General features: G+C 26.9%; 1 protein-coding gene across 1 annotated transcript in view; it reads right to left on the reverse strand.

Annotated features, from left to right (window-relative positions):
- The window catches only part of Calx (sodium/calcium exchanger 3), a 69,940-nt gene that overhangs the window by 21,789 nt on the left and 21,415 nt on the right, over positions 1 to 26,736 (reverse strand). The window contains exon 3 of the mRNA XM_018536605.1: positions 24,887 to 24,978. Within this exon, the coding sequence (XP_018392107.1) occupies positions 24,887 to 24,978 (92 nt within the window). The remainder of the gene's footprint in view (positions 1 to 24,886; positions 24,979 to 26,736) is intronic.

Raw genomic sequence — 26,736 nt, forward strand, 5'->3', positions numbered from 1 at the left:
CTTTTTTTTTTTAAATTTAAATTTCATTCATTATTTACGAAGATATTGTATATACAACTTTAAACTAAAAAAAACTTTGCGAACTTCTTCAAAAATCCAATATAAGTTATAAAATTGTACATAGAGCACATTTTATTTATGCTTTAAATTATCAATAACTATTCTTTAAAAATATTTTATTTCTTGTTGAAGCATTTTCTCAAAATAATCATGATATTATTTAATGTATGTAATACTGTTATTTTTTGTATTTCTTATATTTATATATTATTAATTCATATTACTGATTGCTAAATATTCTATTTAACTTTTCCACATTTTTGATTGCATTCTTGTAGCTTATTTCGAGAGCTATTTAAAACACTTAATCTTTTTTCATTTATTACTTTTTGAATTTTAAGGCTTGAAAGTTACAATATTGCCAGCATTTAGCATTATCCTAAATGTCTAACAGACAGCTACAACCTCTTGAATGTTGTTCAGAGTCATGACTTTAATAATATTTGTCAAGGACAATTGTCATTGGAGATTGCATCTTTTATTTTCATTTTTGAACTGAAATTTATTTTTATGTAAAAATGAAAATAAGAGGTACAACCTCTTAGCCTTGATCTTGACAAAGTTATTCAGATCATAATCTTAAACAAAAGATTTTAGCCGTCAGTTGGACACCTAGGGATAATGCTAATCGGTACTGTAACTTTCAAGTCTTAAAATTTGGAAAGTAATTAATGAAAAAAAATATTTTACTATATAAAAAATATGGATCAATGGATCAGGCTATTGAGAGTCAAGCGTGATTCTTATTACGTAATTGTCTATTTATTCATAAAAATCTTGAACGTTTCGACTCGGAGTCATCTTCAGCATACATAATCTCTATATATCCTTGAACATTTGTTAAATGACGTTTCTTTGAAGTTTGAGATTGTACATCAGATCGGCTAATTTGATGGTGACTTTATCTCCAACTTTTAAGGATATATAGAGATTATGTATGCTGAAGATGACTCCAAAGTGAGTCGAAACGTTCAAGATTTTTATGAATAAATAGACAATTACGTAATAAGAACCACGTTTGACTCTCAATAGCCTGATCCACTGATCCATATTTTTTGTTTTTGGAAAATAAGAGAGTTTGCAAGAAGATTTTATACTTGGATTTATTTTACTATATACTAGCTGCGTTCGACAATGCAAATCTGAGGCGTCGCGCGTCGGAATGCTCTTTTTCTATAGTGCACGTGATATACTATATGCTATAATATAAGAGCACTCCGACACCTCAGATTTGCTATTACCGAACGCAGCTAATATATTAATATGTTGGAAAGCTTTAGGGATAAGCTATAAGAATATGCAATAAAAATTAGGGGGTTTTGTTTAAAAAAATTTGAGTGACCTTCCTCTGACCTTTCTCTGACCAACGCCACTCAAGATCAAATCAATGGTACCATCTTATGTCCCCCTTGAAGTCATACAACTTTTGTCTAAAACATTTTTTTCTAAAATACACTATTTGAGCTACATTTGAAGGGGTCAATTAAATTGGAACACCCTGTATATGTATACAGAAGCTCGCATATTAAAGGTTAAATAAAATTTTTAGTATCTATTGTTAAAGATAAACTCATGCTACTCTACAAAGATCGATCGTGTGAAAGCAATATTAGGCAAGATTGATTGATCAATGTCCTTTATACATGTAAATCCATTTCAATAAACCTTAAATGTAGACAACGAATGCGACAAACAGTCGCTTTCTCATGTCGTGACTTTATTATCGATTGGTCTCATGAATTATAGTCGCACACCTCTCTCTTAAGCTAATTCCGTGCTTCGTACTTCGTGTCTGACCATGCATCGACTCACATCACTTGCATTAACACTTTTCTATTAGCGCATAGTATGAAACTATTTCAGCCTAGAAGAAAAATATTGTTCTATGTGACTGCATACACAAATATGAAATGATAAATATGAATACAGTGTATTCATTTTATTGTTGTTACGCAGTTAATACAGCAATTAGTTTCAACGAAAGTATTTTGAGCCATGTTATTTCATTATCTGAAGAAATGTTAATATGTAAAGAGGGATGTATTAAGTATCCGGATATGTTATTCATGTAACAATAAAAATGTCTACAATGCAGTATGTATTGACGATTTTACACAAAGTGTGTTTGCTGCGCTATCGATGCATGAATAATACTCAATGATCACATTTATCTCCGTCATCGAGGGATGATCGATTCTTTACACCGGGTGTTTCGATCGATGATGAATAACGCATTTATTGATGGTATCTCCTGTCTACAACCATGATGGTATATAATCGTATTTTATCTCAAAAATAAAAAAAGACCGAATAAATAAATCTGAAATGCGTGTTGAAATAAAAGACAGCCAAGAGATAAAAAAGAAATAATAAACGGAAAAAAATTACTATTATTATTATTATTATTAAAAAGAAATTTTATACAATGATAAAAAAGAATAAAAAGACATAATATAAAAATAAAGATTTTGCATTATAAAACAAAAATTTTTGACAAATTAATATATATGTAATTTTTTAAAAAAACTGAAATTATATAAAAAATTACTTTTATATTTGTACATATAATATATCTGTTGTAAAGGTTACTAGCAAAAAGTTCATAGAGAGAGAAGAGATCAATCTATATTTCTCTATACATTTTCTAAAACATGAGAAAACAATTAGAGGATACACCTCTCTCTTTTTTGTAAATGATTAATTATATTTTAACCACAGCAGAAAAGTTAAAAGATTTTTATTAGAAAAATATGTTACTGCTTAATCGTTTCCATTACTTTCCAGGAAACATCCTTTCGTAAGCGGATATAAATTTGTTTGCCTTGGCTTTCACTTGGTGTTCTAATGTTACTCCATAAAAGCTTCTTATAGTTCATATCTCGACTAAAGCTCTGGGAGTTAGCTTTCTGTATTGGCAAATTCAATTTCACTTGACTTTTGCTTGATTCAGAATCGATATATCCTTTGTTATCTCCCGTAATACTCTCCTTAAATTCCGTGAAAGATATTTTATTATATCAATCGCTACTATATTATCAACATGATTTAAAGATTAAATACAACAATGACAGCAATAATATTCGATATATTTGTAAACAATTTTTAATACTTTATCAGATAAGTGGAAAATAATACACGAGATGATCTGAAACATGAAGCAAAATAATAAACATAATTTCTACAATATCAGTTAGTTATATAATAATTAATAACAATAAAATAATAATATTATATGTATTACATTCAAAATCACAACTATCATATTTACAACACATTGTCAACGCTTGTAAAATACAATAACAATCCATTGTTGAGGTACGGTTTTATCATCGTACAGTATTTCCAACAAAACGAATCTGCTTATCTACTTTTTTGTGTTTTTATAACCTACGTTTTACTTTTACAAAAAAATTTCAGATGGAGATTGGTTTAATTGATTTTAATTTTAATAAACGATAATTAAAAAAGATAATCAAAAAGTCAATCAAAATTGCTGTAAATTTGTTTTTCAAAGCCACGTTTGCGTTGTCGGATTTGAACCTCATTCGAATAAATGAATATAATTTAATAGTAGAAAGGTGAACAAGAAATTAAAATGGGGATCATTTCTGACTCAGACATGGATAAGATCAATAAACGATCGATGAACGCCAGATGCAATCGGGATGCAATTTATTACGCTCAAAATATGTTTTTGTTTGAAAAAAGCGGCACGTTAAATTTGAGGTGAAGGAAATGTAATTTGCCTCTCAGGAATAATTCTGTATTTTGTTTTCTAACGTAATTTTGCTCAGTTAGCATTATATCTCAATATTGCTTCCTTTGCTTGAATACAGAAGCGTGTTGCGGTGCATTTTAAGTGAATTGCATTCTGTCACAATGTGAAATTAGCTCAAAAATATACATATACAATACCATATTCTTCATGCTTACTTGAAAATACAAGTATATTGTTAACCTTATGTGCTAATTTCACATCAAGTTTAAGATACATATATGTTTTAAACTTTAGGATATATTCTAAATTTTTGCATAAAATTTGTAAAAAAATATTAATCTGAGTTTTGAAACTTATTTATTTACTTCATTTACTTTTATTTATTAGTAGGTAAATTTAAAAATTCGTTCTAGTTTTAGTTTTAGTTATTTAAAATCCCTTTAGTTACTTTTTAGGATAATAAGATATAAAGTTTTTGATATTTTACAATTGACTCTTATAAAATGTACGTTTCTTATATGTAACTGCATGGATAATAGAATAATGAATGAGAATAGAATAAAGAAAAGGATAATTTATCCAAACTAAATGAATAGAATAAAAAATAGAATAATTTATCCAAACTAAATGAAAAATTCCAAATAAATTTTTTTAAATACATTTTTATTTTATATGTATTGTAAGAAATAAATTACTTTTATTTTTTTTTTGCCAGTTAAGAACTTTAAATATTTATTTGAGATTATTGATATTTATTTTACTTAAAGTAAATAATTAGTATAAAGTAAAAATAAACATAAGAAATATTGATAAACAGAAAGAAAACCGTTCTATTCTTTTATTGGGTAAATATCGCAATTGAAAAATTGCTAGCTGTGACAAAACTAGGACACGATGATTGAATACAAGCGTAGATAACTAAATATGGTCCTGGCTTTTCTATCGGAATATTTTGATTGGGACGGCAAAAATAAATGACTGCGGGAAATCTCGTCTCATTCTGTAAAGTTTTTTTTAACTTTCGAAGGTTTAACTTATGAACGATAGTGGAATTTTCACGAGCGCTTTTCGATCAAAACGTCGAAATTATTGGAAAATATAAAGAATGGTAGGCGGGAGCAAACGAAAAATTCAGTATACAAATGTACTAAAGCTTTTTCCAAATGTTTAAAAAATTTCAGAGATTTATCAGAAATAAATATTTTTTTAAATATAAAGGTTTTAATTTTACCTATCGAAAAAATAAATGATTGAAAAAATTAAAATTTTTAATTTATAATAATATATTATACTTTTTAGTTAAAAGATTATAAATTTAATAATAGTTTTATAATAGTAGATTACAAGAAAATAATTAATATTCTGTGAATAAGAGCAATAAATAAAACATAAGAAACGCCGTAAAAAACTTAAAAAGTCTACTACATTAGCATATCAATAAACACGGTCATATCGCGTGCAGCAAGCAACGAGGCGAATCGGTATTTATACGCGAGCTGTCAAGTTGAAAGTATTTTAGATTACCGTATCTCAGAAACGCCAATTGAGTTTCTAATAAGTTTAATCGATAACCGTGGTTTCGATTATACAATGAACGTGCTTTAACTCCACATTCTGTTCGAGTGGGTATGAAAAGATATTGCAATGCAAAGCCCAAAAGCCCGAAATTAGGAAATTAGGAAATTATGAAACGTCATTATTATACTGATTACCACGGACAAAATAGTTTTCTTCAATTTCTAACACAAGATTAGATTAGGAGTAATTGAAACAATCTTGATACTGTCACATATATGTGTTAGAGATTTGACAAGCAAGATTACGTATATAATAACCATCAGAATAATATAGCTGTTAACTTTCGAGAATTTAATCGTGTTTCAGCGAAACTCTAAATGCTAACGACTATTTTTCTTTTAAAGCACATTTCTTTTAAACTACATTTCTTTTAAAACACATTCGACACAAACGTCGTTCCTTTACGATATTCAACAAAAGAGAAAGATAGAACGATATTTGTGTCGACTGTGTCGTTAAAAAGAAAGCAGCTTATATATCCTAATTATTGTAAAAAATATATAATTATTTGCAAAAGTTATATGGCTGTTCGAAATAAGATAAATCTTTGGTAACTCTGTTTTAAATATTCAGTACTTCTTCTACACTGATTTGTATAATTAATTGATCAGGAAAAACAACAGTTACAGTCGTTTAGTAAAAAGGGTATAAGTTAATATACGAGAACTTACTCAGGGTCATCACCATGCGGGGGTCATGACATATCGAAATACAAATCGTTTCTATTAAAATTAGATCCCCGTTTCTATAGTTTTTCTTTCATTGATTATTTTAAATGTATAAAAATTAACATTTAAAATTACTTTTATGAAATATGCATTGAATAAAAAAATTAAATACAAAAACCATAACTTTTTATTTTTTTTACAAATAATGTACGTTTTTTTTACGTTCCTTTTAATTTCTTTATCAATTTGTCATTATTTAATATATTTTGTTTCCTTTAAATAAAAAATATTTTAAATTTATACATTATATTGCTGTATGATAATTTATAAAAAATGAGTTAAACAATTTTCTTTTTAAAATAATGTAGCATAATGTATAATTTTTAGACTAACTAAAATGACAAAAGTACAGATATTTATAATTTCCACAAAACATTCAATTTCGTTAGTATCATGAAACATGGTAGGTACATGATTATAGAAAAGAAAAGTTTTCTAAAAACTAAGAATGCCACGTCGCATATCAAGATTCAAAGCAAAACTTGGAAACTATACGCTACGATTTTTAACCGAGTGGTCCCGCACGTATATAGGTTGATGGAGCAGTGAAATTACTCTTGGTACTGCAACAGTAAAATAGATCGATCGAAAGATGGATGGGGTTGCTTAATGTGGGAGTGGACCATCATGGATCACCCGAATGGTTGCTGCAACTGGGAAAAGTGGGGGGGGATGGTCCAGAGTAAAAGTTAAGAAAAGTCTAGATGAAGAAGTCAAGAGATGATACAATCTTTTTATTAATCTATCAATAACGAATTATCACTAAGATACTAATAAAAGATCTATATTAAACGCATTAGCTTCGAACACAAAGCAATCGAAAACTTCGTTTTTATAGTACCGCTTTTGGAATTATCGTATTGTTTAATTATTCCCATCTGTTACCGCACAGTGTCGATAGAATTTTTACGTAATTTATACTTCGTTGATGACTTGCAAAGCTCCGTGCTTTAAAATTTCCAAGTAAAATTACGAAAGTTTTCTCAATTATTAAAGAATATGTATATCCATGATATTTTAGATCTATAATATATCTTTGAATGCATTTTGCCGTATAAAATTAATTTGCAACTACTTGTTATAATATTTAAACTATTTCCGGAAAATAAATTATTATTGCTTAAGTTATTTCCATAATTTTATCATTAATTAATTACTCTTTGTTGTTTCTTCTTTCATTCTTCAATTACCTTTAATTATAGAGTTCGTATACTTTTGAATATTTTCTGTAATTATATCATAATTTAATATACAACATATGTAAAACTAAAGTTTTTTAATTTTTATTTAAATCTTTATTTTTAACAAATAAAATAAAGAAGACTCTCGAAAATTTCAAATAACAAGAATAATCAGGCTAATGAGAGCTATTCCGCGGTTATTGGTGCGACAATATATAAGATATGTTAGAGTGTGAATATTATATACCACGTAAGTAGTTACGTCGACTTGCCAATAGAGGTCTATAGTTAATCTTGTCAATTCTCGCAAGTGCTGAATTACATGATTATTTGTTTATATAGAACTTCTTTCTAACATCTCTCCCAGGCGTCTAAGGTAGGCTCCCACTACGTTACCTTACTGATGAGTCTAGTAGTGGAAGCCGGGACGAAACGCCAACTCGTGATATTCTTCACAAATTCTTATTTTTCTCAGTTTTAAATTTATTTCTTTCTTTAATATTTAATTTAAGATTTTAATATGTCTTTAAACATATTATTAAGATCTTGTTAGATGCTATAAGCATCAAAAATTTGTGATATTACTACGGTAGTTAATAGATTTGCGTTTTAAGTTCGACGGATGTTCGGCGCGCAATGGGGGGGGAACTACTTACGTGGTATATAATATTCACACTCTAACATATCTTATATATTGTCGCACCAATAACCGCGGAATAGCTCTCATTAGCCTGATTATTCTTGTTACTTTATTTTTAAATTTTTATTTTTATATATGAATCTTTGTGCGTTATTTTTAATTTAAAATGTCCTAGCGTTTTTTTTTGTATTTGTATTTTTAATAATATATTTGTTATTTCCAAGGAGAATTAATATATGTGATTTTTTTGTATTTGAGATGTGACTCAATAGTCTTTTTTTTCTTCTTAATATATTTTATATATCAAGAGTCCTTTAATTTGTAATTATTTAAAGTTTTTTACAATAAATTCAAAACTCAATATTCTTGCAAAGCAATGGAAAGGACATTGAAAATCAAATAACAAACGAATAAGAATATTAATATAAATATAATTTATTTATTCTCATAAGAGAAGCTTTTGATTACCGAAAAATACATTTTATAAGCAGTTTGGAATGTTTCAAGACATTATTTGTTTTATTTTTATTATTTAGATAATTTTCTTTATTTGCTCCATTTCTGTTTTTATGTTGTTATCACATTTTTTTAAATTAATTTTTTTCTTAGAAAAACATTATTGTATAATTGCGGCACTTATTCGCCATACTTTGTCGACTTGTTCGCCGACAAAAGTTCGCTCGGCTTTATAGCCCGGGAATCCATTTTTAGAAGCAACGTATGGCGCCTTGCGGCCAACTTATGCCGCGGTTACTTTTAAGTAGTAAATTAGCCGGCATTATTTCGAAGCCAGTCAGCAGGAATTCGGCAGTATACAACTCATTAAAACGTGTAGGCATGTAATAAACTTGACCATGTCTTAATTATATTTTGTTATTCTGTCGCTGTTATTGCCAGGACTCCAAAAATAAATAACATTTTTCAACTAATAAGTACAAATAGTGATGGAAAAATAGTGATGAAAATTTAGTTTTCTTAAATTATTTTAAAAAATAAAAAAATTTCTATCACACTTAAGAAGAATTCTGCAAGTTATGCAAATCAGAAGTAAACTATACCACTTTATTGTTAGAAGAACGGCCGTAGTTAATATAATGAGTTAAAAAAAGTCTAGAATATAAACATAAGATCCAAAACTTTCGTAATCTCTGGGTAGGATTGATTAATTCCTTAATTAAAAGCAAACGACCGCGGATTAATTAGTTACCACGTAAAAATGTAACAAATTACTAGTATTTTATACTCGTTCCTGTACTTCCTTAAATAAACAAAAGTATATTTAAATAAATTTACATTATTTTATATATGAACAAAAATTCTTATTAATCAAGTGCCTTTTGTGTCATTCTGTTTTATTTACTATAATACATGTGTTCGTCCCTTTCTCATAATTATATGTAATTTCGATATATTAAATAACTTCTTTATACAATATATTATATATATATATGTGTATATATATATGTATATTATATGTGTGTGTGTAGCTCAATTCAACTTTAGAAATAATTAATTCTCCGTGGAATGAATTAAAGACTACATTAAAAAAAGATAAAATTGTTAAGAATAAAAAATCGTTCTCTTTATAATATATGAACCTCGTAAGCTTAAAATAATAATATAATTTTACATCATTGTATATACAAAAGTTTTATTGTTTATTTCACTTTTATTAATTACTTATTATTATTTTTTATTATATAAACATAAGTGTGTGAGTTATTGACAAATTATAAGCCGAGATTCAAATGTGGCTACATTTATTGTGCTTCTTTAAAGATTAGAGAATTGTATGGAACTTAAATGGAAGTTACATATATTTTCATTTGTTACGTAAAAGATTAGTCTCCTGCATTATCCAAATTCGTTAGCACAAATAACTTGATCAGTCGCAAAGGAGAGGATATTTCATTGTGGGTATAGAAGCTATTTTCGTCACTTATCGGTGTCTGTTGCAAGTCGGAACAAAAACTAACTTCTTTACGCGTCAAGTTTATCTTGTATCTATCAGATGTTTTTGTGATTTTATCGCTTATTTTTTAATACTGCACCATAAATGTTATAAATAAACTTAGAATAAAAACTACAAGCATGTAGATTGTTGTCGTATCCATTACCTTAAAAACAGAACTTTTTATGATTTGAAAGAATTATTATAATATAATACACTCTTTATTTTATAACATAAAATCCAGTATTGTCTGCCAATTTAGTTTCCAATAAATCCTCAAAATATATAATATAATATATATTTCTTTTATTTAGAAATTGAGAGAGATTTGAACAAGCTTCTAGAAATTTGTTTTGAAACTAAAAATTGTAAGATTCATGCAAAAAATATCATTAAACACGATCTGCTTTGACTGAATATGGTTTGTTTCTTTGCTTATTTGTGTTGAATATCACATATTGTTCTAATCTCTGGTGATATTTGTCTCAACTGTGCTTATTATTTTCGACTTGTTTTTATGATAGTAACTGTTTCAACCGTGCATTACGACTTTATATCTATTGCATCTCGTGACAGATCATACATTAAATGTACGACTTATGAATAAATATAGTAGCAACTTATAAATAAAAATGAGAGATATAAAAAAAATAAATAGAAATCATAAATAAAATGTATAAATCATTACCATAAATGTCATAAATAAAAGTTACAAAATTTTCTCGAATAAATTGTATAAATACAGACAGTAAAAATTTATTGTTAACTATATAAATATAAATGACATATGTGTGTGTAATAACATAAATAAAAATTGTAAATAAAAATTGAAAATTACTGTGAGAAACATTAATAGAAATTATAAAACTTCATTATCGCGTAGAAATTATGAATAAATATATTACAAAGCTTTATTTATATTTGTTCCTGTACATTTCACGTAATAATTCATCATTAATTGCCTAATTTATATACTATAACTTAATTGTAATAGTAAATCAATCCAATATTTGAAATAAGAGTATTCACTTGATTCATAAATAAGCAAACGTATGTTACTTATGTGTAATCTAATAATTTATTATATATTTCTCATAATTATTATTAATCGTTATATCGTCATCATTTATCAGTCACTTAAAAAATAATTATAACTACATATGTATTTGCATTTACAAGAACTCTTCATAATATACGACTTATTGATTTTTCCGTTTATGTTAGTTACAATATTAAATTACACAAATATAATTATATAAAATTAATTAATTTTTCTTTTCCATTCTCTTTTTCTCTTTTATACATGTATTAATATTACAGAGAAATTTTTGTTCATTGAATATACAATACAAAGATATCCAGTGATGTATTTGGTTGTAGAACAGATATCTATATACGAAACAGAATCAAATGCATGTGCAGATGTAAAACTATATCCGTAACTAACGCGTTATCTTTTATTCGCTATGTTCATTCACAGCGCGTTATCGAGCAGGCTATACATGATTAATCACAATGAATGGACATCGTCGCCTTATCGATGATTTAAACCGTCATAGATATATGTATAAGCTCAACGCCAGATATTATCTTTTCAAATAGATTTAACATCCTTCAATTAGTAGTAATCTATTTATTTTTTGCAACAAGTTCTTTGCAATATTTTAAGATGATCATTATTATAGCATTAAGTTGCGATCAATTTAATTTGTAATATTATCATTACAACGTCAGTTTATGATTACTTTTCAAGTTGACAGTCTTTGGCGCGCAGTTTATATATTATAATTCAAAGATGTATTATATTTAAAATTAACGAGTGCATTTTTTTAAATCTTATTATTATACTACGCATTTATATACTTCTTTCTTTAATTTAATTTAAATAACATTCTTTTCTAATAATAAGATTAATATAACTTCTTAATAATAAATTAATAATAAATATTTAATAAACTTTTTTTAATGCTACATTAGAACTATCGATGATATTCTACTAATTTAATTTATTTTAATATTATTTATATTATTAGAATTTTCTTTTATATGTATTCACACATTTGTAACATATTATATATTATATTTAATATAAAAAAACAAAAAATTGAAATACTTACTGGAGCCAAAAATAAAATTGCGGGGAGGGGGGGTTCTAAGATTAAAGGCTTTTCAAATTACCAACTTACATAATGATATATATGTAAAACTGTGAAATCTCCGTTCGTAGAATTTAATAACAACGATATCCAGGTGATCATTAATTATACATGATACAATAATCTGACAGTCATTAAATAGACATTAACATTCGTCTACCGTGTAAACACACAGGCTTTTAACATATAAGCAATTCCGCATTTTCGATTGCATCTTAATGCTACTCGCAAATGTATGTCATAGTACCGTAAAATATAATCCTAACATAGCGTTATGTTTCACAGAAAGCGAACTTTTGCATATCGCGGTATGACAAGTTACTTGTCATTTGTGACAAATGCAGGAAATAACTTCTGATCTGCTATAGCAAAACCTTTCACATTTATATTTAACCCTCACCGTGTATACGTTTTTTTAGCACCCATTAAGTGTATACAGGGCTGGGTTATTCATACTCGGTGTATATTTTTAATAAATTAAGTAGTTCAAATATTGTTGCCTTTACAAAAACACTTTAAGAAAAATCTTAAAATTTTTATTATTTAAATAAATCCAATAGAAATATTTTATTCACGTTCAATCACGCATTAAGATGTAAGTACAAGAAAATGTAATATAAACGTTATTTTACACAAAGGTATTCATACAACTGTACGCAGATTACACGAGTAATTAAAAGCGGAAAATATAGCTCACATAAACAAGTTTTAAATTCGAGTGATTTATATAGAAGAAAGAAAAACAGAATCACCTGGGGTTAATACAGAATATCCTGACCATAAAACGTAGCTCGTTATACAATGGACGGAGTTCAGAAAATAAATGAAATTACACCGCGCCGACCGAACGAGACTTGAGATCTGAGCGTATATTATTGGAAATATAATAATAGGTTATAAGTTACTTCTCATTCTTAATATTAATGAAAACGTAATTGTAGATAATGATTATGTAATATAATGATACATTTAAAAGAACAGCAAAAATAATAGTATATCTACATAAATATACATATCATAAGTATGTCATGCATAATTTTTTTTAAATAAAATATTATTTTATGTGAATTTGTTATTACTTCTTTTTCGGTTTTACTCAATATACTAAAATAATGTCATAAAAAATGATTTATTGTTAATGTAATAATATCTTATACAGTACTGTGCACTTTTGACAAAATATTAATTTTTTCAATAACTGTAATGCTTTCATAATTGAATTAATTAATTGATATAAAAAGAGTAAAAAGACATACAATTGCATTTAAAGGAAGAATAATTAAAAAAACATACTATACTTTGCTAATCTTTTTAAAATACAAGGTAGAAATAAATCTTTTAAATCATTATTATTGTAATTATTACAGTCATTATTTTTGTGTAGTCATTATTATCTTTTTATTGTTATTGTTGTAGTCATTATTATGTTTTTTGTATTTCTTCTTTCATTATATTTGTTATTTATTTATTATCATATTAATTTTTTGTATTATTAATAGTAAAATTAATTCTTATTTTTATATTGCTATTATAATTTCAAGACTCAAATAACAAAAATTGATCAAGTTATATCTATAAGAATTGAAGTGCAAATCCTAATAACTTGTCTCATAACAATAGAAACTACAGAATTAGATAATTCTTGTCTCGGCCATCTGACATATATCTTCTTGTGTCGAATACACGCTACAACGAGTTACACAATTCTGGACGTGTTCTAGCCCGTGATTGACGTCAGACTGTATTTAAAGTTCTATAGAGTCGGCATAGAGCTGGATCAGTCACGCGATATTCATCGTGAATTTTCCTGACTCATACGGGCCATAAGGGATCGTGGATCCCATTACAATTTTCGAGCTTCCTCTTGCACTTCTTCTGCTATCCAACCTTATTTATTCTTCGCCATTATTCAGCGTACTAATCGGAATTCTGATGGCCTGATACATTACGAATAATCTGATTAATCTCTCAAGGAACCAAAAACTCATATGCGAGTTTGGAAAATAAAAAACACATGAGAACAAGATGTTCCATTCTTTTAGCAAATTTTTTAAATATTATAAATCGATTTAATTTATAAGGATTTTTTTTTATAAGTTTTTAAATTTATGAGAGTTTATAAGTATTTTTATTATAAGTTTATATAGTATAATAAGATGTAATAATATAACAATAAAATAATATAATGATTTTTTAATTTTCAATTTTTATATGCATTTTTATAGCGTTTTAGTGATATCCTTGCTAACAAAATATTTTAAACGTTTCATTAAACGTACATCAATAAAAATTCTTTATGAAAGATACCAACTGAAATTCAATGAGAGCTAAAGCTTTATCTGCTGAATATTCTCGCCGTTCTTGTGTTAAACATTCCGAAATGTATGTAATAAATTGAGAGAAACCAGAAGTTCAGCTGTTTGCAAAAGAGATCGCCGAAAGCGAGCCAACAAAGGAAATGAAACATATATTCTTGCTGCTGTGGTTCAAAAGCCTCATTTTCAGGTCGCATCAAATTGCACGTGAATGTGGCATTAGTTAGAGCGGTATAACTTCGTATCCTTCACTGTTGAAAATTTTATCCATATCATTTCAGACTGCATCAAGAACTAAATGGCACACGCTTCATAAATCGGGTTGAATTTTATCAATGAGATTAACATTAAAGTTAAAAGTAACAATCTATTTTTAATCTATCTTCTTTTTACTCTATTTTCTGATAAATATTTTAAGCGAAGGAAACATTTTCTATGTGTGTGTGTGTGTGCGTGTGTGTATTTGAGCGGCAGAAAATTCACATTGCGACAATTCAGCATTTCAAAAGCAGTGATCGATTCATGTAATGTGATATTTTATATGTAATAAAATTATTTATACGTTTAAGATACTAGCATCAAATTAACGGTGATATTTAATTTATAAGATTATTATTTATTTCAGTTTAATGCAAATCCAAAAGTAATCGGCACGTAGTGTTTTTCATTTAGTCCAGAATTTTGAATAATAATTGATATATTTTCATACATTCTTTATTACTGCAAGATCCATCTTCAACTACAAAAAATAATGTGATTAAAACGGTGAATGTATCTAGAAAAGAAAATGGCTGCAATAATATTATTTAACTATAATACATATACATATATATAGTTATTTTTTAGATATGTATAATTATTTTAACCAAATATAGACAATCGTGTTGTTAATAATAGTCGCACACATATTGCTAAAAAATCTTTAGTTTTTTAAATAATATTGTTAGTTATTATATTATCACATAAGTAATAAATAAATTTAAGGAAATAATCATAGTAATTATAATTGCGATTGCATTTATTAAATAAAAATGTTTATGTTATTTACCATTTAAATCTTGACATTCTATTTTAATATTTGAAAATTATAATTTATAATACAATTTTCTGTGAGAACAATTATAAAAATGTGGAGTTCCTAATTATAATTATTTTACTATGCAATTTTATAGTCACAAACACTTTTCTCTCACTGCCTTCACTGATTGTTAGAAATGCATAAAATATTTTCAGATCGCGTTTCTCCTGACTATTGCCCTTTACACAACATATATAACTCTCGAAGCGCATGTATGCGTTTCGGGCGCATTTAAATGTACTTCAAGAAGACGCAGACGGAGTCGGTGGTTGGTGAACTTCGTCAGTCTGGTTTATAATTGGTGTCAGACGGTGTTTATCGTTTTATACTCGGCGTTATGCACGACGCTACGGGATAATTTTAAATTTTCGACGACACGCTATTGCGCCGATGCGAGCGCGAGCGCACGTGCCAAACGCATTTGCATCATTTCACGCTTTGTAACTCGGAAATTTTTAATGTTTGTAATTAGAGCATAATGTAATATAAATAGCTATATTTGTATGAGATATTGAATACTTGTACGATAATATAATTATACCAATATTAGCATGTTTCCATAAATGTTAATAATACTGCTGAATTTCCCTTTTGTTTCTGTTAATAGAAGGCATAAAGCAGAGTTTGTATTAATAGCAGTTATGTACATTAATATTTAAAATTAATAATACTTTCAGGTATAACAAAATTTAAAAGTTTAAATTAAATTATATACAAACAAGTAAATATACAAGCACGATTTTGTTAAATGTTATTTAAATCTTTAAAACAGAAACATACTATATTACGTTATATTATAAAATCCATATTAAATTTTATAAAAATATAAGAAAAGTTTTATTTTGAAAGTTTTATTTTGATTATAAAAGTTAAAAATATATTAAATCAAAATAAAAATTATAACTATCAAAAATGCAATTTTAATATCAAATTCAATATTTTTATTAGTTTTTGTATGTCAGAATGAATTATTTACATCATTTATATAAACATATTTTTGTAATTAGAATGTAGAATTGTGACAAACACGTGTTCTAACCGTCTGATCACGATCCTTGAACCGATGCAGAAATATATGCAAATGTAGGCACGTATCTAATAATAGTAGAAGCTAATACGCGAAAGTAATGCAGATCATCCGGTTATATTTTTGTGACTTTTCTGCTTGTTGATTCAATCACGTAATATTTACTAGCTTGTCAAACATCGTTTATTTTAGCAACAACTAAGTGATTTTATACAGGATAATTTAACGCAAAATTTCACGCAAGTGGACAAATACAGTAACATTGTCGCACTATAAAAACGTATATTTGAACCAAAATAGAAGTAAAAATGAAAAATAATTAAAATAATTGAATAATTTTATTAAATTCTTACAACAAAAAGTTATCTGAAAATTTCAAGAAAATGTTTCAAGAGCACAATAAAATATGGAGAAACTTTGTTTCCAAAATTTTTGATACTTTAAATTATTGTGTATTTTATAAAATATTTCAACTTTTATCTATTTAATCCATCTAAAAAGAAAATATTTATTAGTATTTAACTAAAGCAATTTGTAGTTTAAATAAAAAGAGTTTTATGTGTCACACAAATTATTAATGCTCTACAAAATTAATTTTAAGCACTCTCTGCCCTCAACTCATTCTAGAAATACTAATCGACTTTCCTTTATTGAACTCTTGAATTATTAGTTGAATAATTAGCTCGATCATGAAAAAAGGAGAAAGAGAAAAGAAAACGAAAAAGAACGTTTGTCAACATACAAAATTAAACATCCTTGAAAATTTAGCGAAGTGCACTCGTTTGTTCTAATCCTTTCGACACGCAACATGGATGGTTTTAAATATAAATGTTACAGAAGTATAAACTTAATATAAATAATACAAAAATGTGATATAATTATAACAAGTTAAAATAAATTTAATTTAAAACAAATGCTACAAAAATAAGTTATATTGTTTTATATTATATTTTATTATTTTCTTTGTATAAACAATTGTTAATACATTCTAAGTTCTTTCAATACATTCGATAATAACGGCTACTAAAAGATAATAATCGATAACAAAGTCAAGAATACTTAAGAATCGAAGTGTTGGTCCTTTGCTCAGGAAGCAAGAGAACATCTCTAGATATGCATCTATCCGGGAGACACCGACACGATTTTGGCAAGCTCCGCTGATATTTATAGATAGATGCACGAAAATTAGTATCTCCAAGCGAGAGAAGCATGTAGACTCTCGACGCGCATTTAAAGGGACATGATGTCGCTTAAAATTTTAAATACGCGTTTTTTTACTATGCATGTTATTATGAATTTATAATTAATAAAATTATATTTGCACAATTTTTTAACTGTTAAAATTAAATAGAATTATTTAATTGTATGCGTCTATAAAAAAATTTAATACTTAGACGATAAATAATAATGAAACTATGTGAGTAAAAAATGTTTAATTTTTATAAATTAAAGAAATAATGTAAAAAATAAAATGGTTTTTTTTGTATAATAGTAATTAAAAAAATATAAAAGATATGCATTGTATTAAAAAATAATATTTTTTTGTCAAATAAAACATCGTATTTTTATTTATTGATTAATAGCAGCTGTTAAGTTTAACAGTGTATAATGTGAGATTGTTAAAGATGTTTCAAATGGGGAAGTCTATTTGCCTACAAAACGATTGCAAATAACGCCTGTAATTTCCGTATATCGCATTGCCAGCAATCTCAATTGTCGACAGTCTGAATTGCCCACTGGGTGATAGCTTACACAAGCACCGGTATACAAAAGTAGAGATGGACAAAAGTCGATCGATTAATCACTGTCCTATGCTTCTTTGTCAAGAAACTAATTAGTTTCCTGATATTTTTGGCTTCTAGTAATCACTATACCTTTGTTCGATTAAGTTTTGTTATTAAACTTTGTTGAAAAAACGTACGATAAACATATAAAATTTCTTTTATGAATTAAACGCTTTCTTATCGAAATTAATTCTCTGTTCCTAATTTAGTGTGTTTAATTTTTTACCCTCCCTTATTAGCATTCATTATCCAAGTCCTTAGGGTAACTTTGATCGAATCTTAACTTCGATTAACTTAATCGATGATCATCAAGTTATCAAGAAATACCCGCAATATTATGTTATCATAGATAGAATTATTAATATCTTGTAATTTGAAAAAAGAAGATTACATTTAGATTAAAGATGATTAATTTTATATTATAGTTAGAAATTTGTACTGTAAGCATTTTTGTTAGTTGAATTATTAATTTATTAATCAAACACATCGATCACAAAAAAGTCTTAAACTTACTTAATTTAATATTAAATAGTTATTTTCAAAAATTACGATCTGATAATCGATGTTTATTAATTCAACAGAAATGTTATTGAGTATAAAAAATTAATTGTTTAAATAAACATTGACTCTTTTTTAAAATATTTATGCAAAATAATTTAGGATAATAATGTTGCAAAATATGCTTTACATACATGACTTTATAACGTATATAATGTACAGATATGAACACATCACATGCATAAACAATGCTTGCACTGTCACACAGATAAAATGAAAAAATCCCTTTAATAGTTTGTACACATTAATTACATTAGTAAAATAATTTTACATGCTTTGCAAACGCATTTCGCATTTTGCAAAAATAATTCAGATTTTTTATGCACACGCATCATTTTTGCTTGTGTAAATGGTAATAAATGTTTGTATTATTTTGAGGTATATACTTTATGCTTAGATTTTGATAAAAGTTGCATTTGCTTGATGTTCTCTTACAAATGTATATATGTAAACAAACGTTTGTAAAGTAAAAATTCTTTCTCTACGAATAATTGAGCATAAAAGATACGAGTAAAAATATCTATCAAATTAACTATTTTATATTTATTTGAGTTAGTCATCGCGATTTGCAGATGGGCAGAGAATAAAGAAAAAATATAAAACTAATTCATATTAAAGAAAATATAATATCAAAATTATATATACACCATGATGAGGATAGCCATTGACAGAAATCAATAAGACAATTCGTTCCCACTTTCCAAATAATCATATCAAATAAAAATCTAGTCATTTAAAATTCGACAGAGAGAGAGAGAGAGAGAGAGAGAGAGAGAGAGAGAGAGAGAGAGAGAGAGAGAGAGAGACTCATTCGTGTGATACAGTTGTATATTTAATTATACGTTAATGGAGTAATAGACATGTTGTTTTAGAAATGATTTGAGTGCTAAATCTTGTGTGCACATGGAAAGCAGGTGGACCTGACATCTGGATTCTCTGAGCGTGGAATGTTGAAAATCCCAAAGGCACCGTACAATTATAGACCACGTTTCGCATTGAAGACAACGGCAACGGGCAACCTCGTTATGCAGACCCTCTCTAGGGTATTCCCATTCATTTTGCATGGAAAATTGCAAATTTATCTAAACCTGTATAAACTGATTAAGCATACTATTTACAGTATTTACATACCCGATTCCAGATAGGTTTGCAACTTTCCACGCGGATTAAACTAGAATAGCGTGCATAAAATGCTCGAGAAATTTTCATAATATTCGAAATTTTAGCAACACAAACAACTATGCTATTAACAATAAATACTTATACGAACTATTAGCCTGATTTAATCATTTTATGTGTGGTTATGCGGCTCGTAATATACATTAGTAAAATTATAATACTCTGCGGCTTACCGCAAATCCGTACTTCAAATTATTACTTATGCATAATAACGCTTGTAGTCTCATAGTATGCAATTAGAGCTGCTGATTATGCAACTGAATTGTAGGCAACGCAATTGTAAGCAAATTAAACAATTGCCAATCATTTTGTCGACACTCCTCTCTAAATTTAAAAACTCATAAATATTTTATTAATTTTTAAGATGTTTTTGGAAACATCAAAATATTTTGTTTCATACTTCTAATTTATATTTTAATATATAATAATATCATCCTCCTTTAGAAATAATATATTACATATTTTAAAACGTATGTGTAAACAGTGTAAATATGTTTAACATGTCTAAAGAAATATATTATTCCAGACAGTATTATTGTTGTTGCTATTGTTATTCTATTACAATTATTATCATTATCACTAGTGTCATCATCAATATCATCATATAAATATTGTTATAATTATAATTCTATATATAAAAGATGTATTAAACAAAAGTTGCTTAATGAGAAAGAGGTAGAGAGAGAATAATTACTTCAAGATCTGTCTCTCTCTCCCCCCCCCCGCTCCTTCTCCCTCCAACCCTCTCTCTCTCTCTCTCTCTCTCTTTCAAGGATTCTTTTATTCTTGTAGCTATTGTTGTGGCATTTTAGGAACAATGGTTATGAGCCTTTTCATTAAAAACTTTCTAAGTAGTTCTAAATCTTCAAAGTTTGAATACCACTAACATTAGCGTTACTAAAGGTAGAGGTACCATGATGAAGCTTCAGCTCAACGAGATGGATTGCAAAAGTATAAGTACACGTCTCATCTTCATGAATCGCTCACGCGTGCACTTAGCTTAAAACACTATCAAGTCTCTTGGTATTTCTTTCCCCAACAAAAAATCTAGAAATTTATTTGTATTCTACATTGTTATTATTAATTAAAATTACGAAATTCATTAATTTATAAATTTAAAAAAGAAACAAGAGAAAGAGAATTATATTTTTTAATTTGTTATTTCTCTTTATTTTAACTAAATTTTTATTTATTAGTAGATACTACAGTACAGAAAAATTTGGAAAACGAGACTAGAATTATAATCTTTTTGTAATATTTCTCTGAAAAATGACGCATTTTTTTGGAAAAATAAAAAATATATATATAGATAGAGATTTTTCAATATTGTATTTAAAAGTACATAATACGAAAAATTGCTGGTAATATAGAATTTGGATCAAAAATTATTACAATGAGAGTTGATCGAAGAAGCTACAGAGAGTGAGAAGTGAGAATCGTTTCATGGTTGGTGCATGATGTAATGTGCATATACATGAGTTGTATCATCACAATTGCACGTTGCACGTGTTTCCGTGATCTTGTAGTATGCAAATCGTAACTTGCACGTAGACGTGAGCGTTGAAAATCAGACGATTTTTATTCACCGAGAAAAAGACATCAAGATCAAAGGCTCTTTGTTTGTGCAATCTGCCGATATATCAAGTTGAAATTAAAAAGTTAATTGAGAGACAAAAATGCTCATAAAGTCACGGAATGTTTTAGATAATGTTGCTAAAAATATGGATAAATTCTGTGCAAGCACGTTTCTGAAATTATTACATTTAGTGATTTATTAGCAATGATTTAAACATCCTGTTATTTACTTTTTTATTATTTATATTTTAATATGTTATTTACTCATTTTTAATATTTCCTTCTCTGTTTATTCATATATAAATTTAATATACACAAACAAAATAAAACATTTAAAAAATATACTTTATTATTGTTGTTTTTAAAGATATAAATATGTTATCTTTTTTATCTTTGTTAGCTCTTTTTTTATCTTCGTTAGCTCTTTTGAGTTTCATATAATTAAATAAAGTCGTTATATTATATACGAAGTATTCACTCGACGTAATCACCGAAATATCTGTCTTTGTTTAAAAGTTTTTAGAAAAAAATTATATGGTTTGAAAGAATAAATATTACAGTTATATATTATAATATAAATATTATAGTAAATAAAGTATTTAGTCTACCTATATCTTTTTAGATTTTAAAGTTACCGTTATTTTACCAATAAAATTCTTTATTTTTATTAATATCATATTAAAGCAAACAACGAAGATATGTTATATAAATGTTTTTATCATATAATATTAATCTTTTTACATTGATCAATTTCTTCTTGAAAATTCTTCTTTTAAAAATAACGGAAATATTTTGGATAGTAACGTTAGAAGCGACACGTTGTATGTAACATACATTTTTGTGAATAGAGATATCATAGAAAACGTAATTAACATGGAATATATAATTTGATGTTATAAATCTGAATTATAAATAATCATGGAAGCTAGTGCAAAATTTTAGTGCAGTTAGTATTGCAAAAGTCTGCGAGAATCACGTGCACACTCGTTAAAATTTGTCACTCTAATTACAAAAATGTAACAAGACGGTCGGCAATGACACTATTTTTGCATCCTTCTTTTAGTTTACGCGAAACAAGCAATCTATTCCAATAACGTTCTATTCTACCATTATCATGAATGAAGCCTTGTGTTATGGCAAAGCCATTAATAAGTATGGAGAAGCACTACAGCGGACGTTACCTGACTGTTTTAAGCCTGTGTTTCAAGTTTCATAGAAAATTATAAATAACTGAATAAATATAAAGCTTGATTTCTTTATCCAAACTAAGAAAAAAAGAATTATTTTTGTGTTGTTTACAGAAAGACGTCTCCATTTTAATTGTGCATAAACATCTAATGAAACAACTAATCATAAAAGGTGGAAAATTTAATAAAAAACTTAATTATACAATTTCTTTTATATATATATTATTATTTTAATTTATATTAGATTAGAGAAAATGCGATATTTTATTAGCTCAAATTGTACAAGTATATTGTACATTCAAAAAATTAGCAATTATATTATTCGATAGAGTAAAATTTCAGCTTTAAGAATCTGATTTTTTAATTGCGGTACGATAATTTTTAACAGAGTTATAAACAATAAAATTCAAAATGTTTTCTTTTACTTAACTTGCAAGTAACTCAGGAACAAAAAATTGTAGGAACGTTTTTTAAAAACAATTTTTTTAGAAAAACTTTAAGCTTTTATATTAGATGGTCGAAAATTTTCGCAAATTCTTTTTTTTTTTGGTATAGAACAGACTCATAAAGTGAAAAGAAAAATTTTCCTTTTTTCAGCTTGTATAGTTTTCTACATATAAAAATTTCTAAATTCACATGAACTAAAAAATTATAAAAACCTTTTAAAAGTAGAAATTTCAAGCTTTAAAACATGTTTTAAGATTTAAATTTTGTTAATTTTTTTATGAAAAAAGATATTGTATATATAGTTTTGAGTTAACAAAAACCGCAGAACTTTTTCTCTAATCCAATATTAAAAATATAAAACAATAAGAACGTTTAAATATTAAAAAACAATATAGATAAAATTATAATATTAATATATACGTACATATATATTAACAATTATAAGAAATATTATTCCTTTCTGATTTTGTTGTGAAAAATTCCTGAAAATACTGAAAATAATAATTCGCGGTGAATAAAAAATCCGTCTGTATTAAAATGTGTACATACTACTGTGACAGTTAATTAAATTAATCAGCGCGGGACTATTTGATGCGCAAGAAAGAATTTGGACAAGCGCAAAATGTCCATTTATTCAAGACTTACGTTCAATTATGATTGACGGATCCAGGCAGAGAACCAACCCGTGATACATGCATGAAGAGACGTGGAAATCAATTTTTATCAAAAACAAGTCATCGGCGTTCTTATCGTGAAATATCGATTTATTTATGTATTTAATCACGATTAATCTCAATAGCGTCGCCAATCGTCACGTTCGTGCTTTTATCGATCGACATTTCTTTTTTGTTTTTTCTTTTCCATTAAATATTTTGTTGAATTATAAAACTATTAAAGCTTCCTTTGATTACATAAATTGAACTAGCAAACCTTTTTTAAGATACCTGTAGGCAAATAAAGAGGTAATACAGACATTTAATAGTTTTTTATACTGTTGCTCATTAAATATTAACAGTTTTCTTTATAAATATCGAGTATTTATTATTAATACTATTTCGATTTTAAGCACATTTAAATATTAAAGCTGATCGTTTTTATCGTAATTAAATTTAATTGCTCAAAAATAGATAAGTTTTTATATGGTGTTCCTGTTAGAGTTAAAGTTTTCCCATCACATTTATCCTCGTCAAGAGACTGAAAGGTCTTTCACCGAACTTCAGTATCAGCAAAAATTGCATTGGATCAAGTGAAAAGAACAACGTAAGCAAGTGACGGCGCTATCGAAATCAAATGCCGAAAGTTTAAATCGAGATTTTGCTTTTTATTTCGCTTATAAACATATAGATATAAAGTACGATAAAAAGCAATTTAAATTTGTGTATCAGATTTTCTTACGAGCATGCAAAAAAGCTCCTTAGAGAAAAATCACAATCCTATAAAATTATGTATTTCTCTAATTACGAATTTTTTTTAGAAAAATAATTGAAATGTTTGTTACTAAAAAATAATTCAAATACGTTAAAATAATTTATTGTATCACATTCACTTCATTGACTGCAAATTTTTTTGCAAATCTCGGGAACTTTTTTGTTTCTTATACCGATTTAAATGCTTGGTCCTGTATAGAAAAAAATGGGAAAAGGAAGTATTATCGTAACGACTTCAAAGTATGTCGGAAAATTCAGTACTAAAAATTTAATCAAATTGATAAAAGATTTAATCACCTCCTTGCAGTACTGGCTCACCCAATTCGACATAGAAAAGAGCATCCTTCTCATAGGAGTCTTCTTCAATAATTTCCAGGTTGATAACTTTTCTGAAACAATTATAGAATAGTTCAAAACAATTACTGTGAAAATAACGTTTGAAAATAATAAGTTTCGCCCTTGTTTAACTTATTGATTATTATTATATGAAATGATTATTATATGAAATTGATTATTATTATATGAAAGAGTCCTTTAAATTTTCAATTTATTAGTTTTCAAACCGCAGGCTGTAATAATGCGGATAATACATTGTATGTCATTTCAAGTTAAATTCACAGTTTTCTAGGTTTAGCATTTATAGTTGCGTTTCAAGACCGAAATCCTTCGGCGCGCAATATTTGGGGAGGGGAGGAGACATTTCACATATATTTCTTACTTGGCGTTTCGTACATATATTTCTTACCCGGCTTCTACTACTAGACTCATCAGTAAGGCATTGTAGTGGAAGCCTACCTTATACGCCTTAGTAAGTTATTAAATCGAGATTCTATATAAAGAGATATACGCGTATCTCAGCATTTACGAGAATTTGCGAATATCGATAGACCTCTGATGACGAATCGACGTAGTGATATTCTTCGCAATATATTAGAATAAATGATCAGAGTTATTTAGATTTTTAATTGTAATTTGACTCTTACTTCGTCCTTGTTTAACTTATTGATTATTATAATAAGTTTACATAGAAAAAAATATAGGCAGGCGATTCTACGTCAAATCAGACAAAAAATGTATATCTTTTGTTTTGTTTTGAAAACTTATTTTTATTCTTATAATATATTATTATCAAGTTTTAATACTATAATCTTATGTTTTCTAACATATGAAATTTTGTAATTTACACAAATTTTCGAAGTCACGATATTTTTTAGAATTCCACAATTCTCTTTTTTAAATTAAAATAAGAATTTTTTATTATCATAATGACTACTTCTTGTTCTTTAAACAGACACATATTTATTAACAATTTTACAATTAATTAATTAATCCTTGTAAATAAATTTAACATTTTTGACTAAACGATATATGTTATCGAGTTATTTGATATGTATTTAAAATAATTTCCTAATATCATGGTACATAAATTAAGAAAAAAATAATTGATAAAATATTGATCTGAATAGATTAGGTATAGCTGTATAGATTTTTTATAAATAATGATTTGTAGCTATTTTTAGATTAATAGATTTAAAAAATTTAACCTCTTATTATATATCAGATTCAATTCTCGTTATGCATAATTACATAATTCATTGGAGACGTTAAAAATTGTCAGATGTTTAAACGCGAGTTGTCTCGTACTGTTTCGAACTCAACGAACGACAGGACAACGTTGCGGAAATCGATTTATTACTTTGGATAATTAAGTATCGGATAACTGTACAACTTGCAGGCGCACATTAGTGTCAGAAAGCATAATTGAAGACTTCTTCTTGGAAGCGTATACTATTTTCTATATTGTCGCCAGTATAGTCTCAGCGGGATAGTCATCAATTTTCATTGAGTACGGAAACTAAAATATCGTTTGGCATGCAAAATACTCTTAGTTGAACAGATTAAATCAAAATTTTTGAAGTATATAAAAAGTTAATATAACATAAACTCTTCATAATTATTATTCTTATAACATTGATGTTACTTAAAATAGAGAAGAATTATTGAATAAATCAGTTTTATATCTTTTTTATTATATAATTAATTATTAATGCTTTTCAATATTTTTCGAATTATATAAGTATAACAAAAATAGTGAATAAGAAATTAATTATTTCTATATTATTTGGGGGAACTACGTATATTAGTTA

This window comes from Cyphomyrmex costatus, unplaced genomic scaffold, assembly GCF_001594065.2.
Source record: "Cyphomyrmex costatus isolate MS0001 unplaced genomic scaffold, Ccosl1.0 scaffold100, whole genome shotgun sequence".
NCBI classification, from domain to species: Eukaryota; Metazoa; Arthropoda; class Insecta; order Hymenoptera; family Formicidae; genus Cyphomyrmex; species Cyphomyrmex costatus.